Source organism: Aulostomus chinensis, chromosome 10 (assembly GCF_037954235.1).
Source record: "Aulostomus chinensis isolate RoL2024-O1b breed Wild chromosome 10, RoL_Achi_v1.0, whole genome shotgun sequence".
NCBI classification, from domain to species: domain Eukaryota; kingdom Metazoa; phylum Chordata; class Actinopteri; order Syngnathiformes; family Aulostomidae; genus Aulostomus; species Aulostomus chinensis.
In genome coordinates, this window is record NC_141329.1 from 19,787,956 (window position 1) to 19,805,165 (window position 17,210).

Consider the following 17,210-nt stretch of genomic DNA (forward strand, 5'->3'; position numbering starts at 1 on the left):
TAAACCGTCAATTTAGTCATAGAGAGAGAAATCAAAACCTGTGTCACTGTGGCCTGGTCTAATAGGTGCTCAGGTTGTCCAATGTCAGGAAATACGATGGGGAAAGTCCATATTTGGGCATGTATCTTCTGCACATGTCCATCTTTTTCTTTCTTCAGTGTACCTTCAGGTTCATTTGAATATGTTTATAACATACAGCACGTTTGGCTTCTGTTACAACAATTTTATGAAAACGTATTTGAAAATAGAGAATTTGTTTGTGAAACTAACAAGCATGAGAAGTACTCAGAGACGAACCAAAACTGTAGTAAAACTTCAAAAGAAGCGTTTTCTACACTTCTGGACTCTTATTGGAAAAAAAAGGTTAATTTGCTGGGACGTGTTTCATCACCTGGTGAGGTCCTCTATGTCCACCAGCATGGCATCCTGCTCCATGTGTAACTCATCTCGGATCACCAGCAGCTGTACTAACTCTTCATTCAGACCTGAAGTCAGACACAGAACATGAATACAATGAAAAAGCTGTCAGGCGACAGAGGTCTCGCTACCAGCACATTTTGGATTTGAGAGACCATTTAAAGTTATTATTAAATGAATTATTTCATGATAAAATTAAAAAATAGAAACATTTTGTTAAGTTGGTATATGGATGGTGTGTTCCAACTATCGGGGGATCACACTCCTCCGCCTCCCTGGAAAGGTCTCTACCAGGGTACTGGAGAGGAGGGTCAAGTTGATACTCGAACCTCAGATCGAGGAGGAGCAGTGTGGTTTTCCTATCCTGCCTCAGGTGGAGGAGTCTAAGTATCTCGGGATCTTGTTCACAAGGTAGGATGGAGCGGGAGATTGTCAGGTGGATTGGGGCGGTGTTTGCAGCGATGTGGGCGCTAAACCAGTCTGTTATGGTGAAGAGGGAGCTTAGCCAAAAGGAGAAGCTCTCGACATACTGGTCAATCTATGTTCCAACCCTCACCTATCGTCATGCGTTCTGGGTAATGACCGTAAGAACAAGAATGGGAATACAAGCGGCTGAAATGAGTTTCCTCCACAGGGTGGCTGGGCTCTCCCTTAGCGATAGGGTGAGAAGCTCAGTCATTCGGGAGGGGCTTAGAGTAGAGCCGCTGCTCCTCCATGTCGAGACGAGTCAGTTGAGGTGTTTCGGGCATCTGGTGAGGATGCCTCCTGGACGCCTCCCTCGGGAGTTTTTTTTGGACATGTCTGACCAGGAGGAGGCGTTGGGGCTGACCCAGGACACGCTGGAGGGATTATATCTCCTGGCTGGCCTGGGAACGCCTTGGGATTCCTCCAGAAGAGCTGGTGGAGGTGGCTGGGGAGAGGACAGTCTGGGCTTCCTTGCTGAGGCTGCTGCCCCCGCAACCCGGACCAACCGGATAAGAGGAGGACGATGATGACGATGACGACGACATATGGATGGAAACGCCACAGAATTTGATAATAAATGAACCTACCTCATTGTGGAATTAACATTAAATACCTAAAAATTCTCATCATGGTTTTTTGAAAATTCCTTACATGAGAAAAAAAGAAAAAAAGAGCAGTGGTTGTTTTCAAATCACATGTTCTGCAACTATTGTTCCCTCTGCTTTGCCAGAAAACATGAAGCACCAATAAAAGAAGAAAAAAAAAGACAGTTTGAAGGGAAAATCTGCTTTGAAGGTACAAACTGGCTGATGTTTTGGGACTGGTGGGGACTTTTGAAGCTGTTCCACGTCAGATGAGAGATTATTCATGGCAGAGTACAAGGATCGATGATGCATGCAGTACGGTAACAGTAAATGCTCAGGGGGAGCTATTCACTGGTGCACTTCTTTGAACTGACTAACATATAAGTACTTTCACATCCACTGACTGGGGCAAAGTCAGTGTGTGCATTTATGTGTTTCCCCAACTGCTTACTTGCTCATTTCTGCAAATGAAAGTAGAGGTCAAGTATGTGTGTAAGTATATGTGTGTGTGTGTGTGTGTGTGTGTGTGTGTGTGTGTGTGTGCAGTCAACTCACTTTCAATCTGGGAGTGCAGATCATTGACTATAACTTGGAGTTGCCCCAGAGTCATGTCTCTTAAGTCGGTGGGCTTTAGGCTTCTTTTCATTAGACACTCGCTGATGTGAGGCATGTGTGGGAGCTGCAGAAACACACACACACGCACGCACACACACACACACGCGCGCACACACACACACACACACACACACACACACACACACGCACACACACACACACACGATAGAACACGTTATCATAGATGTGGCGTTTTCTCAAAGCAGATTTTGAACGAGGATACAGACATAAATATAACATCCAAAACAAAGCAGCAAAACTTGTGAAAAGAGCCCAGAGTTCCAGGACAAAGTGTTAGGGGGACAACTTCTTCTCTCTTCTCTAATTATCATAAAATATTCTGTGTTCTATATTTTAACTGCTTCTACTGTAACCAGCTGAGGTGTGTCAACTACAGTCTTTGTGGGTCACCTTGTACTTTTACTACAACTCCCATTTTATTTGAGTATTTTCAGTATTCTGTTTCTACTCCCATTTTGATCTGATCTCTTCTTCGATTTCTTTTCTCTCTCTCTCTCTAAACGTGTGTGTGTGTGTGTGTGTGTGTGTGTGTGTGTGTGTGTGTGCGCGCTATAGAACACTTTGGATCAATTGTTGTTTAGAGTGCTATATAAATAAATTCAAATTGCTCTCATTTCTAGTTTTAAGGAGACACACTAAAGCTAAAATATTGTGACATGAATTGAAAGCAATTGTATTTAAATGGTCATCTGTTCATGTTTTTCCATCTTCAGTCCCCAAGGAATTAAGAACTGGCTGATAAATGGCTAAACAGGAAACAGCTTCAACTGATAAAGCTTTTACATCATCTTTTTTTTTTTTTTTTTTTTTTTAAAGAATAGTAATTGTGTGCTGGTTCCCTTAATCTGAAATCAAGTTGACATGAATGAAGATCAGAATAAGAGCAATAAAATTAAACATATTCATTAAACTGATATATGTACTTTACACCACACATTAAAAAGTGCTGTTGGATCACAAATAACACATAAAAGAAAGACTTCCACGTGAACATGAACTCAGTGACCATGTCAACTCACCACTAGAGGCCAGTAGTGATCCCCCCCCCCCCCCACCTATAAACTGGAATACAGTAATCGGATTTCAGTGGCAACGAGGTAAGAGACTTGATGTCATTTCCATACAGATGAAAATAAAAAGCACCCACTTCCTGGAGTGTCCTGGAGTCCTGAAATTCTGGGACCTTCTCTTTCTGTATTTCATATCTACCGTGCACCTGATAAGACTCTTTGCCTTTCATATCAAAGCTGTAAGTATCTAACCTAACCTTGTTGTGCAGAATATTATAATTTCTTCCATGGAGCTGTGTATGAATTGATATGTGTTGTACGATTGCTGACTCTCTTCAGTTAACTGGCGGTAAAATCATTGTGTGTTTTCAGGCACACCTTGAACCGCTGCTTAATATTCACCAGACTTTCCCCACACCTAACATCGCCATCCAAGCTGTCTGCATTCTTTCTCTTTCTTTCCATCAGCGCTGTCCCGCCCTCCCCCTATCATCTCAAACTGTGTCGAACAGCAGGTGAGAGAACGCTTCCTGTTGTTGCATGTGCCACGCTGAAAGTATTTATATACAAGGGCGATTATCCCATACTACTTTCTCACCCCTCTTTCACTTTCAAAGTGGCACTGGCCTCACCGTGTGTCAGTTTCAATTTCCAGCGCGTGACATATAGAGATAAACAGAAGCTGTGTCAAAAAAAAAAAAAATCATGAGTGGGTGATGGGGAAGATTATAGCAAAGTGGTAATCCTGACTCACTCTGCTGACCTATCTGAGTTTCTGTCCATCACTGCTCATGTCAAGAATACAGTTCTCTCTAAGTGTTGCAAGAAATCAACCACAGTCAATGACTCAACGACAAACTCAATGAATGAAACTGAGAATTAAAACATATCACCCTCCTTCTTTCTGTCTCTCTCATGTTTCTGTTTGTACATATTTTGGAGAACCCATCCTCCCAGTACACAGACAGACAGACATTTGGATGCAGGCTGACTGTTCTGCATGAGTTCCTGTGCTTTTGCCCCGTTGGAACAGAACTAAACGAACTGCTAGCCCCCTCTATATGGGAGTCATTGTTCTAGAGGAAGCATTTAGCACACGTACCCTTCTGGAGTTTATTAAGGGTTTGGAGTTGTGGATATTGTGGGCAGCTGTAGCCCTAATTCCTCTTAATATTCATTGGGTGTTCAGTGCGGATATGACAGTGATGTTTTCTGACTGCTGAGCACTGCTACATTCCTAAACACACCAGTCAATGCTTTTCCGCTGTATGAATTATAGATGGACCCGGTCCAGCTGCCCTTCACTTCTCTGAATAAGTAAAGCGATTCCGCCGGCAAGTCCGTGTGGAAATATAGTGTGTGTCAGCCTGACAGCGGTGAGTGTGTGTGTGTGTCTGTGTTAACATGTGTGTGTGCTCCTGATGTGGCAGTGAGGCAAAACTAAACAGATGAAATAATGATGAACAGAGTAGTCATCATCTTCCTTCCTCTAAATGGGGGCAGAGGAGGTGTGACGTGTTTGCGTGTGTATGCGTGCATGTGTTTTGCGGGAGGCTTCATGTGACACCATCTCCACATACTTCATGCCTGTTAAGTTTCCAAAGTATGTGTTACAGACACATGATGAGACACATACTCAAATAAACTCCGACTAATGGATCACATGACGTACTTTTCCCAAAGAAGTGATATGGACAAGAGCGTCTTTGCTGAGGCGGAAGCCGAGGCTGAAAGAATTTGGAGAGTGGCTCAAACTAGGGCGCATTTGGGACAGAGAAACTGTTTTACTGCTATGTACAGAAGAGAGGAACAGCAAGGTTAGGGTTTTACTGTCGTTGAATTCAGTTAATAAAAATTCTAAACTAGTGGAAAAGGGTTAGTCACTGATGGCAGGGATTATGATACCATAGTGAAAACCATTTGTCTACAACAAATCTCATTTTTGAAAAAAGAAGGATCATCTTGAGTTTAATCAGAGGATTATGAATGATGAATGTTTTCTATATACAAGTGAGGGACTGGTGTTGACCACAAAGTGCTGCACAATAATCATTTCGATGTGAATTTGTCAGGCTGGCGGTCATTTTTCAGTTGTTTTTTTTTTTGGAGAATGTTTTGAGTTATATTTTAAAATAGCATGGCAATTTTGCCTTTTTCTCTCACATTTCAGAATACTCTCTGCCAAGGACAATTTATGCAGTTTTAGTACCTTAATAGTTTCATTAATGTAATTTCATCAGATACTTGTCCCAAAAGGGTTTTTTTTTTGGCCCTGTGACATGAGTTGCGGGTGTTTGTTATCAACTTGTGATGGCCCACATTATAACCTAATATATAATAGTGAAGTAAAAGGTAGCATAAGACATCTTGAGGGTATTTCCATGAGAGTAAAACCCTTTTCATGTACAAGTAATTTTATGACCAAGTATTAATATGTCTGTGTTTTCGCAATAACATCTTCCACATTTCAGCAGATCTCCAGTGTCTGTTTTGTTTAAGTGGTTGCATGCTAACCTTATCTATGAGGAATCATGTGACCACTGACCCAGTTAAAACGTTGAAACATTACAGTGTAAATATGCTACTGACCAGGTCGGCCACGGGTGACTTTTTGCGGTTCTGTTTCTCCACCTCCACCTGCATCTTAGCCATGGGCTTGGCCATTGCCAGGGCTAGCTTCGCCTCAGCCTGCAGCTTCTTCTGTCGACTCAGGAAGTCCATGTCCTCCAGAGACTCTGAGTCATCCTCTGTGGTGTCTCTGTCAGAGTAGGACGAACTCTGCTTGGACTGCGTGGTGGACGAGGGACAAAAAGGCAAGAAGAATGGGTGGAAGGAAACACGACGGGGGATGAACACAATGGAGGGGACATGGTGGAAGTGAAGAAAAATGAGGTGGAAAAGGAAAGATAAGAGACCTGGTTAGAGGATTACTGATTATATCTTTGGCATTTTGGTAGAGTTCATATTGAAGCTAGAATGTCACTGCACATCAACAGAGATGTGAAGAGAGTGAAGATATCCCCCCCTCCCTCTGAAATGTGTCTCAGGCTGACAGGAGGTTAATGTGGCCATTCATCCATGGCCATAGTGAGCGTACTCCAATTCATCTCTCATTTGCTGCCCGTGAATTGGTTAACAGGCCAGACTACGTGAGCAGAGACACTCGTAAAGCTGCTAATTCATAATGAATACCTTTCCTGTTTCACACATCAGGTTTGTTCTGCTCGGTCACATCTTTAACACCTCAGATATTCAAGACTCTGTAGAAACTCTTGGACATGAAAGTGTCCATCGGTGTGTACCATGGGGGACAGGGGTGTGTCCAGACTAGTCTCTGTCTTGCTGTCATCTGCATCACTGTCCTTGTCGCTGCCGCTGTCATTGACAAAACAGATCTGTAGGTTCATCCCGCTCTGCAGCCTGCGGGAGAGACAGTTATGGAGAGAGACAGGGACCCGTTAATATCAGCCTTAACAGGTAAGAGTGGAGACAGCGAGCTGCCGTGCACAACTCAGATCAGAGCCAAAACAGACAGCAAAGCTGCTAAACCAAATGACCTACGACAAGTTCAACAAAGTGCTTTGCCTCATTAGGATCTAATGTAAATCCATCCCATACATGAACTTGCCGCCTTCCTCACCACAGCTAAACGTGGGGTGAGGAGAGAATCAAGGAGGGGGCTTGTGTTTTTAATCATCTCCCCTCTTGTCTTCGATAAGCATCGATCTACGATGCCTCTGGTAGGTCTGATCCAATATGCCCGGGACTGGTGGGGGTGTTGAGTGTCACAGAGGAGCAGAATAACACTGGTTGTAGATTCAGCTCTGAATGTGGATCAATAATCTGCTTATTCAATGCAGTAATTACAAACAGAGTTGATTGATCACCCAGCACGGATCCAATCACTCCAGATTAAAATAGGACTTGAGCAGTCGATTTCTGTTTTCACGAGAGGCGGCTTCATGAAGCTCCCTGGAACTCAAACTTAGGAACTTTTTAAAAAAAATTTTTAAGCTAATTATTTCCACCACTAAGTTAATGTGATTACCTGAATTGATTTGTCTTGTGAGTCATAAAGTTGTGGTTGGATTTTGATTGAAGAATTTAAGTTTAATAGATTCTGGAATCGATTTGGACGCCATATTGAGTTGTTCTCCAAGTGACCTCAAGTTAACTGTTTACTCGAAGAAATAAGGTGAAAGGTCCTGCTGATATGTCACCTGATGAGAGCGTTTTGCAGATAGATTCATTTTAATGAAATACCAGCAGATTAGTATACAAAAACCTAGAGTACAAATATGCCTCTTAACGTTTGGGGTTGTAAAGAAATCCTGATTTGATGATCATTTGAACATCAGAGAGTTCTGACAAGTTTATTTTTCATCTGTTAAAATGCGCGTCTCGCTCATGATCATTTAAAAAACAAACAGAACTGTGTATCTGTTAGCGATTCGCATAAAAAAGGATATTGGCTCTCTTATCAAATAAAATATTTGCATAAAAAAAATCTGAACTACCGTCTGACCGTCCATCATCATCACCATTATCATCAAAGTCTCTTTCAGTGACACTCAGTGGTCACCCTGTTGCAACATTATTGGAAAAATCCACATGATTCAAATCACAGGATTCTGAAGTACAATGGAGTATTTACAGGATTTCTACTTCCAGTACGGTACAGTGTAGGAGGTGGCAATAGTGGCGCAGAGTGCATGCGTAGGTGTCTTTCAGGAAGTGAGAGCAACAACATTGTGTCTGGTTCATTCACGCTGCACAAACTGACTTCTTGTCTTTCTTTCTTCCTCTCAACCTTTCTGTCTTTCACTCCATTACAGGAAATCTGGACTCTCAGGCCTTTGGACTTGACAAATCCAGCTCAGTATGAAAAAATGTATGACCTTTAACATTTAAATTCCCTTTTATGTAGGAGGGTATAATGAGACAAAAGAAAACATTAGAAACTTTAAATCTGAAGTCAAGTGTTTACTGGTCAAGAAAGAACTGAGAACAATGATGTTACCGTGATGACAGGCTGGGTTTGCCACTCTTGCTGCAGCTGGTGTAGATGCCTGGTCCATCGTCGAAGAAACTGCCCAGGGCCAACTTCTGCCTGATAGACTCCCTCTCATTCTTTTGGGCCTGAAACAGATAAGAAACGAAAACGAGATTACATTTAATTTTGTTTTTGATGGAAAAGGTTGGATGCCTGTTGTCACATGTGCATAAATCTTATATATAGTTCCCTGGTATGTCTTGACACCCTTTTCCCTCCACATGACTGGTTGCATGCACAGAAAGAAGCAATGTTAGGTGGAGGTCTTTCTGGTGGAACAAATCATGGGTGCAAATATATTCATAGCAGCAGCCTCATCTTAATTTGCAGTAAGTGGTTCAGTGTCATCTTAACGAACTCATACAAAGTGTGGAGTCAGTTGAGCCACTGAAAATAAAGTTTAAATAATAGGGATGAAGACATGTTGTTGTTGCCACTTGTCACAGGTAGGTGGTGCTGTTTTCTCAGATATCAAAATGCATGCCCCACTCCCACAGTTAAGATCTAAACCTGCAACAATCGCTCTCTTTCACACTTACTTCAGCCTTGGCAGCACACACGCACCCACATGTGAGCGCGCGCGCACACACACACACACACACACACACACACACACACACACCATCATCATCATTGCTGTTAACAAACAAATGCACCCAACTGAAATCCAAAGAAGAGTGACTTGCTGCTTCTACACACACTTTTCTGTTGATAGCTTGATGGTTTTAAAATTAACTTCTGTTGTTTGTGCAAGAGGCTTTTAGCCTGTCAGACAGTTTTCGCTAAAATGTAGCCCATGCAGCGCAACTGCTTTCCTCCGAAACAGAATTCACGACACTTGAAAGACAGAATCACAGTTAAAGTACCTTGAAATTTGCCTTGAATTTAGGAATCGGTATTATGAAGCACCAAAGCAGAAAAAAAACAATACATGTAATCCATGTGACAAGAATTTGAATTAGCTTTAAAGTAGTTTTACCTTTGCTATTAAATAAAAATAAATGACAAGAAAAAGATTCTTCCCCTCAACACTGTCTCTGTATTTCCACACATTCTATTCTATTCTCCTGTTTTAGCCTCATATATCATTTGTCCAACACTCTTTCCATCATTTTCCCCTTTTCTCCTCATTTCCACCTCCACTTCTCTTCATCACGACATCTCTGTTCAGTTCAGTTCAGTTCATTCCGTTCTCTCGTCTCCAAAATGCCTCATCACACCTGTACCTTTCTCCCACACATTTTCTCAACTCATCCTCTCCCTCCTTTCCCTCCCTCCCTCTGTCTGTCTGTTTCTCCTGACAATCGTGTGCAGGCGTTGGCGAGAGCGTCTCCACCAAGGACAAATTAACATAATCCCACTCCACACAAGAGCCCACCAGACGCACTTGGCACTGCCAGCACTCTCACTGGCACGCAGGGGAGCGGACCTGGCACCGCTCTTTTGTGTGTGTGTGTGTGTGTGTGTGTGTGTGTGTGTGTGTGTGTGTGTGTGTGTGTGTGTGTGTGTGTCTGTGCGTGTGTGTAAGACAGATAACCTGTGGAGTCAAGATGGAACACACTTGAGAGGCTCAGTTCATCAGTGCTTCACAGATTCACCCTACAGTGCAGGTCAAACACATTTATGACATCACTCTTAAATGCTTACTGTTAAATGTTTGTTCCTCTTATGAGGCCAGAAGGAGCTCTTCAGGGAACGATATGTTGCTTTCAGTACTGTGTAATAAAACAGTAAAGCCATAAACTTTAAAGTAGAATTTAAAATAGTTAACAGAAGCATCATGTCACAATAAAACCTGGGAATACTTTTACTTTTTATATTATATTTTATACTTTTTTTTTTGTACTATTTTGCTCATCATTGTTCAGAGATGACAGCTATTTAAACAAAGCACAACAAAATAACAGCAGATATTGCAATGAATTTATGAACAGAAATATTTCATGAACTACCGCCGGTTTCGTTTGACCAACATAAGAGATTTACTGCTTTACAAATGGCAAATAAAACAGCATCTCAAATATTTCAGAAATTATTTTTGAGAGAGATCTGATGAATAATACCCAACAGCAATGATGTTGAAGATGAGCTTCTTCGTTTATACTATTTTCATGAAATGCATCAATTCACTCATTCATTTGGTTGCTAACTGCTACATCAGATGACTATTTTCATCATCAGTTAACCCGCCAATTAACTCCTTGACTTATCCTGTTTATCGTTTTCGGTAAAAATGTCTCAATGAGTGAAAACACAAAAGCAAGCTGCTCTGATACTTTTTGACCTCCTTCGACCAACCATTTGTAGAAACCTTGAAGAAACTGGCTTAATCTGTCCAAGAAATAGTTTCCAAGTCAGTCTACAACTGCTTGTTTCAGCTCTACATCGGACAAAGGAATTCACACTGACACACAACGTTACCTTCCACTCGTCCTTGGTCAACAGCAAGTAAGCAAGCAGGAGGTGGTAAATGTATGTCACACATGCCTGACAACAAAACTTCCTGTCTTTGTATGAACATCTGTTAAACAGCATGCTGTGTGTGTCTGGGTGGGCTGTGTGTATGTGTGTGTGCGCTAATCCGAACATGATCACAGTCTCATAAACCATCAACGAAGGTGAGGAATACAGCACTGAGGAGTGGAGGTGTGAACGGGAGGTAAAACACGTGCCGCTGACTCTTTTTCTACGCGAGCCCCCCCTCTTCTAGATGAAGTAAATCTATTAAATTTTCACTCAGGAATCAATCAAATTAATAGTAATTGTCTCTTTTTTGTATGTCAAGGAATTAATTTTCGACTTCACTCCTGGCTGATAATCTCACAATCTCATGCCAAGACCTTCTGTTCCAAATTGTGGCCGTAATTTTTCCTCATTCATTTTTCCATTCTTGGTGGAACATTTGCAGAAATCCTCTGATGGCGAAGTGTTTTGTGTGCCTTTTCCCACAAGATGATGACATGGAAAATTGCTACGATCCATCACATCAACATTTCAATGTGCATGTGGTGGTGGGGGGGAGAAAGAGAGAAAGCGAGCGAGAGAGAGAGAGAGAGAGAGAGAGAGAGACTGAGTGACAGTCCTAACCACCCTCCTTTATTTCCTGGCCTTGAGCACCACAAGCCCCGCTGTCCAAATTAAATTGGAACACAATTGGGCTAATTTGTGTTTTCCCTCAAATTCACTAAGCAATTTCCTCAGCTGAAATAAATGCTCACTGATGAAGATGTTTTCACCTCGACTCGGCACTGCAACCATTCATCTGGAGGGTGATTTAGCACTCGTAATGGATGCTTGTTTTGGACCCCAAAATCTTGCCTTGATATCTACATTAGAGGCAGGAGATTAATTTAATTATCAATGCTAACACAAAGCATCCTCCCTCCTCCCGCTTTTCCTGGCCAGAAATTGTTTAGGATCTGAGTAGCAAATGAATGTGTGTCGCTCTATACGCCTGAGGGTTTTTGTCCTTTGTTTTTCAATTTCAATCTCATTTTTTTTTAGCCTCTGTATCTAAATGTAAAGGAGAGGAGGGGCATTCAAATGTGTTACCCCCTTATTTATTAATATATCTCTCACCTTTCTTCTCTTTCCTCTCAATTCTCAAAAAAAAGCACTCTCTCCCTCTCCCTCTCTTTGCACAATGAAGGCTTTTCACTGACAGAGACCTCACTCCCTGGTTGGAGACAAGAACCCACTGTTTCACACACACACACACACACACACACACACACACACACACACACACACACACACACACACACACACACACACACACGCTCGCAAATAACAGGTCTTGTGTTTGGCAAGATCAGCAGTTCAGACAGTTTTTTTTCCAAAAAATTATTATTAAAGGCATGGTTGTCCTAAATGTGTATGTGTGTGTGTGTGTGTCTGTAGCTGTTTTGGCTATCAGTGTGTGGTGTTGAGAATCCAACCAGGGACAGCCTCAACCCTCTGAAATGTTTTCCAGACCTGACATAGAGCTGCTGCTGCGCTCACAGCTTTATAAACACACGCGAGGTCACTGTGTCTCGTCTACATGAGCGTGTTTGGACTGTTGCTGTATCAGTTCACATCACATGCCCTTGCAGATATGTCTGTATCTTTTTTTTGGCTGATATTTCTCAGTGTATGGATGAGATATGACAATTTGTTGACTGAACAGCAGATTTACAACATCTTGATGGTTACAGCTGGGAAATATTTTTTTATTTTTGCCCCAGCATGTATCATTTTCAGTACAGGGATTGTGCCTTCAAAATAAAAACAGCATTTTCTGGTTCTGTCAAAGCTGCCTTTGAGAAAACCACAGTGGAAATTAAAAGATTTGTTTCAGTGCTGTATATCTACTCTACTTACTCGCCATTTTCCTGTTTTTTCCCCCCGATATCACCTGCCCTACTATTACAGGTATTACCGATTTCACATTAAACCTGTGCCTCAATGTGTGAGTAATGTTTAAATTTATTGGCCTGTCAATTTTTTTTTAGTTCAACTCATTGGCACCAACATGGTGACTGGCAAAAACCTGTCATTCACATCCCCATATACAGAATATTTAATTTACACAGTCTCAATCTTGTCTACTGGTATGTAAGACCGAACCTTCTCCTTTCTGTGTGCTACTTAAGGCCTGTCTGTCTAGGCAGCGTCACATTCCACTCCAGATAAGACACCTGACCTCTGACCTCTCATATAGTTCAGCTGCAGGTCAGTGCAAGGCTGCTCCTGTCGCTCAGATGGAAAACATCTCAGCAAGTGGTAGAGGGCTTGTGTGTCTGTGTGTGTGTCTGTGTGTGTGTGTGTGTGTGGGGGGTAGAAAAAAAAGTGGGGGCTGGTGACGGTGAGATAAAGGCAAAAATAAGAATAGCGGTAGAATGACAAAGGGAGGGAGAAGATCTAGGGAGCATGAAGTGGGTTTAGACAGGACAATAGGTCTCCAAGTGACATTTGAGCTTTCACTCTGCGAGAGGGCCAGACTACAGTTTTGTGGGAAAAAAGGTTCAGTGGAGGATTTTTTTTCTCCAAAGAGTCCAGCAGATTTGAGAATAAATGCTCAGTTATTCACTCCATTAGGTCATAGCACTGCCACGAATACCTAAGCGCTTTAAAACCAAACTTTTGTGCATTGTAACACATCACACACACTCAAAGGATGGTGTTCACACTCTTGTAGGCCACCTGAAGCAACACATTTGCTAAAAAATTCCACTGAAACTGTGGTAATAGCAAACTAATCTGTTATTTAATGTAAAATCCAACATTCCTACAAAGAAATGGGTTGCTAAATATTCACTTGACCTCCATTCTCATCCAAAATGTATAAAAACACATGAATGAGCAGCTCATTCTCTTTCATTTTCAGAAATATTTCCACTATGTCTTTTGAGCCTAAGTACATACATGTGTGTGTGCCAAATCAGTGGCTAAATAAAGTCTCAAAAATGTACTTTTTTCCACTTTGTTTGAGAAGCACTTGCTAAAAACAATAAATCCTTGCTTAAAGAAGTAATTTAGCCTTAAAAATGCATTTTGATAACTGTATTCTTGAAGTTTTGACGTAAAAATGATTGGTTTGGCACCAGTTTTTACCTAAGACACCAAATGACAAGCTTATTGGTCCTTCCTACCTCTTTGTAGTCATCACTGAGGAAGAGGCTGGACGCCTGCCTGATGACATCATCCATTCCATCACTTCCATCCATGTTCTCCAGCGCCTCCCTCATCGCTCCCACCCTCCCTCTCTGTCTTCTTGTCTATTCCTCTCTACTCCCCAGTCAGTAGGTCAGTCCAGACTGACTCATGAGGTTGAGTCCAGTCAGTACGCATCATTTTCCCAGCCGGTTCACCCAAAACAAGACCTACTCCTCTACCGGTCGATTCTCCTCATGCTTCTCTTACATGTTGTGACACATTTACTTCCCTGCACTCTTCCTAGGTTTCCTCTGCTGTTCTGCCTCTCCCACTGGACTCTGAAAGCACAATGGCCAGAGGTAAGGCCCCTTTAGACCCTCCCTGCCTTCCACCCTCTGGTCAGGACGGCCTCCCATAGCCGCAGAGGGCCAAATACAGAGGGACAACTCACTGTGGTGTTTTTTTCCATTTTCACGCCCTGACGTGTGGGCAGCAGCTGCTTGCAACCAGTTTGGAAAGAGACACCTCAGCATTGGGAATGCCTCAGCATACGTGGGGGGGTTTAATGGCAATGTGCCTCATGCCCCAACTCCTGTTACATCAGCTTGCCATCTCTCTTCTCTAGAATGTCTTTCAATTCTCCGTGTGTTTGAGAAAGAGAGATTAATGTAAATTAGCGTACATATTTGAGGAGGAATGAATGTTCCTGGAACAGAGGGCGTCTTATGATCCCTCGCCGCTGAAGTAAAAATAGCCTCCGTCTGGACTCAAAAGCCAGCAGCTCCACAGCTCTGACCAGCAAAATAAACCCTGACAGAGCACAATGGAGCAGTAGTCTGGCACAAAGACACCCCCACACACACACCCACATACTGCTCACTCTCCGATCCACATATGCAGAGATTGCTTGAGCCTTGTTTTAACTTTTTCAACCAGAGCTCATCACGGGGTTGTAATGATCTCATCATAGCCTGCCGTGACTCATATATTTGTCATCGCCGGACAGACAGAAAATTAAATCCACATATGGCTGCAGAATTATATTACAAGAGCAGGATGACTTCACACAAACCATCACCGAGCTGCTCAGAAAAAAATTCCAGGAATGACAAAGAGTTATAAAAACATTACCATTCTTATAGAAACTCGTAATTCATCATCACCACGGCAGGGGATCACATCCACTCTCATGCTCTAATGCCTCTGCGGAATGAACAATGGTGTCGGACTAATGATTATTTTTGTCTTGATTGATTCATTGTTGCTCATTTTTAGGCTTATTCTTCAATTGTTTGTGAAAAGTTAGTCTGGAAATGTGAGTTAATCGTCTATAGTTTCGTCGGGGGGGGGGGGGGGGGGGGCTAGTACGAGCCAAGGAAGAACCAATTGAATTTTAAGGCAGATTATTTTCAACGTACCAAAAATGAAAAAAACGGTGACATATTAATATTAGGTTTTGCAGAGGTCGCCTTAGCAGCGGTACGTGCGCTCAATTGTAGTTTGATTCATTGTTCTGATGATTAGAAATGAGAGCAACAGTGATGAGGTCATCCGCTGTTCAGGGTTACTTATACGTGCTTGTATAGGCACTGTTCACACACACAACACTTGATGCAATGTTGAAATGAAAATTATCTCTATCTTTTGAAGAATTCCACAAAACCTGAACCCTCACTGTGATCAAAGTGGGAGTTCGCCTATAGAGTTTCTTTCTTTGAAGTATAAATGGGGGACCTGTGCACTGATTCAGGGGATGAATCACACTAAATAGTGAAGAGATCTAACGGGGAGACGGGGATATCAGATAAGGAGCAACAGAGCCAGCCAAGGACAAAGGGGTACACGATAGATCAGAGGAGAAAGATGAGAGGGAAGAGAACTGCAAGTAATACTGATGAAATGCTGCTGAGAGAGGATGAGAATAACACGACAGAACTATCATCAAATATGCAGCCTGATTGGGAATAAAGTGAACGCACAACGGCATCAAAGCTCAGGAGAACATGTATGCTATTTTCCAACACACACACACACACACACACACACACACACACACACATACTCTCGCTCGCTCTCTCTAACACACACACGCACACATGTAAAGGGGTTGAAATGGAAAAACTAGGAAGTGAGTTTGATTCAGCGTTGATCCCAAGGGATTATGGGTGGAGCACAGTGAATTGTTGGGCTGTCCCCTCAATCCACCCCTGCTGGACTTCTGCTGCAGGGGACAACAAAGACAACACACACACGCACACGCACACACACTGAAGCCAATAAACCCAGCGTGAGCGAGAGCGGCCTGTTCGGTTGCGAAGGGTGGGGCTGCTGAATCTCTGCTTCATTACCAAGGCTGACTTCATAGTCAAGGTGAAGTCACCGCTGCCTTAACTGGGATAAGAGGTTGGGAGGGAAGATGTAGCTCTGTTATGTGAAACACATACACAGTTTTGTGCAGCCACCCTTGTTCGGACATTCCACTGACATCCATGTACATGGACGACCTAACTCTAACCCCGACCCTCAACCTAACCCTGATCCTGACCTCAACCAACTGATGCCTAACCTTTACCTGACCACAATCCACACCTTCTGTCTGACTTTAAACAGGAACTCATGTACTGTTTTGCTGCATTAGGATCAGTCTTTGGTCTCAATGCGGACTAGAGGTCCTGCACGCACATACAGACACACAGACACAGACACAGACACAGACACAGACACACACACACACACACACACACACACACACACACACACACACACACACACACATAGACACACAGAATGGCTTGTTGTTCCAAGTGAACAGAGGGTGACTGTGGGAGAGAGGGCTCCTGGCACTTCCAGTGAGCCTGGTATCCAAGGCCAATGGCGCTGTGTGTGTGTGTGTGTGTGTGTGTGTGTGTGTGTGTGTGTGTGTGTGTGTGTGTGTGTGTGTGTGTGAGTGTGTGTGAGTGTGTGTGTATGTGCGCGCGCATGTATGTGTGCATATGTTTGATTCAAACACACCTACCCCTTTTCTTTCCCCAGCTCCACACGCTTGTTCATGACTCTCTGCCGACCGCTGCTCATTTTTGATGCTCATAGATTGTAACACCCCACCTCACTTATTGACATATTTGAAAGAAACGCTAAGAGACTCAGATCTTATTTTGGAAAGACAGAGAATAGAATGGGGTCTGCTACCATAGCAACATGGTGAGACTTTCTCCATAGCAATGCACTGTGTTCCAAACAAATTGGGCTGTGAAAGGAGCACGGGGCAGCCCATCGGGTAGTCCTATAGTCTATGATTCACACACCGCATCACAGAGGCCTGAACCTCTTAACCTTTACGCTATCTGGAACAACTTTATAACAAATTATAATTATCTATGTTTGATTCTCTCGTCAACTCATCTGATG

At 42.7% G+C, this 17,210-nt stretch overlaps 1 protein-coding gene across 2 annotated transcripts in view; it reads right to left on the bottom strand.

Annotated features, from left to right (window-relative positions):
* Positions 1-17,210, bottom strand: part of schip1 (schwannomin interacting protein 1) — a 218,425-nt gene that overhangs the window by 1,581 nt on the left and 199,634 nt on the right. For both annotated transcript variants that reach the window (XM_086216328.1, XM_086216329.1), the window contains exons 10-14: positions 8,133-8,251; positions 6,415-6,532; positions 5,702-5,899; positions 2,022-2,145; positions 392-485 (exon numbers count right to left, since the gene is read on the bottom strand). In XM_086216328.1, the coding sequence (XP_086072454.1) occupies positions 392-485; positions 2,022-2,145; positions 5,702-5,899; positions 6,415-6,532; positions 8,133-8,251 (653 nt within the window). The remainder of the gene's footprint in view (positions 1-391; positions 486-2,021; positions 2,146-5,701; positions 5,900-6,414; positions 6,533-8,132; positions 8,252-17,210) is intronic.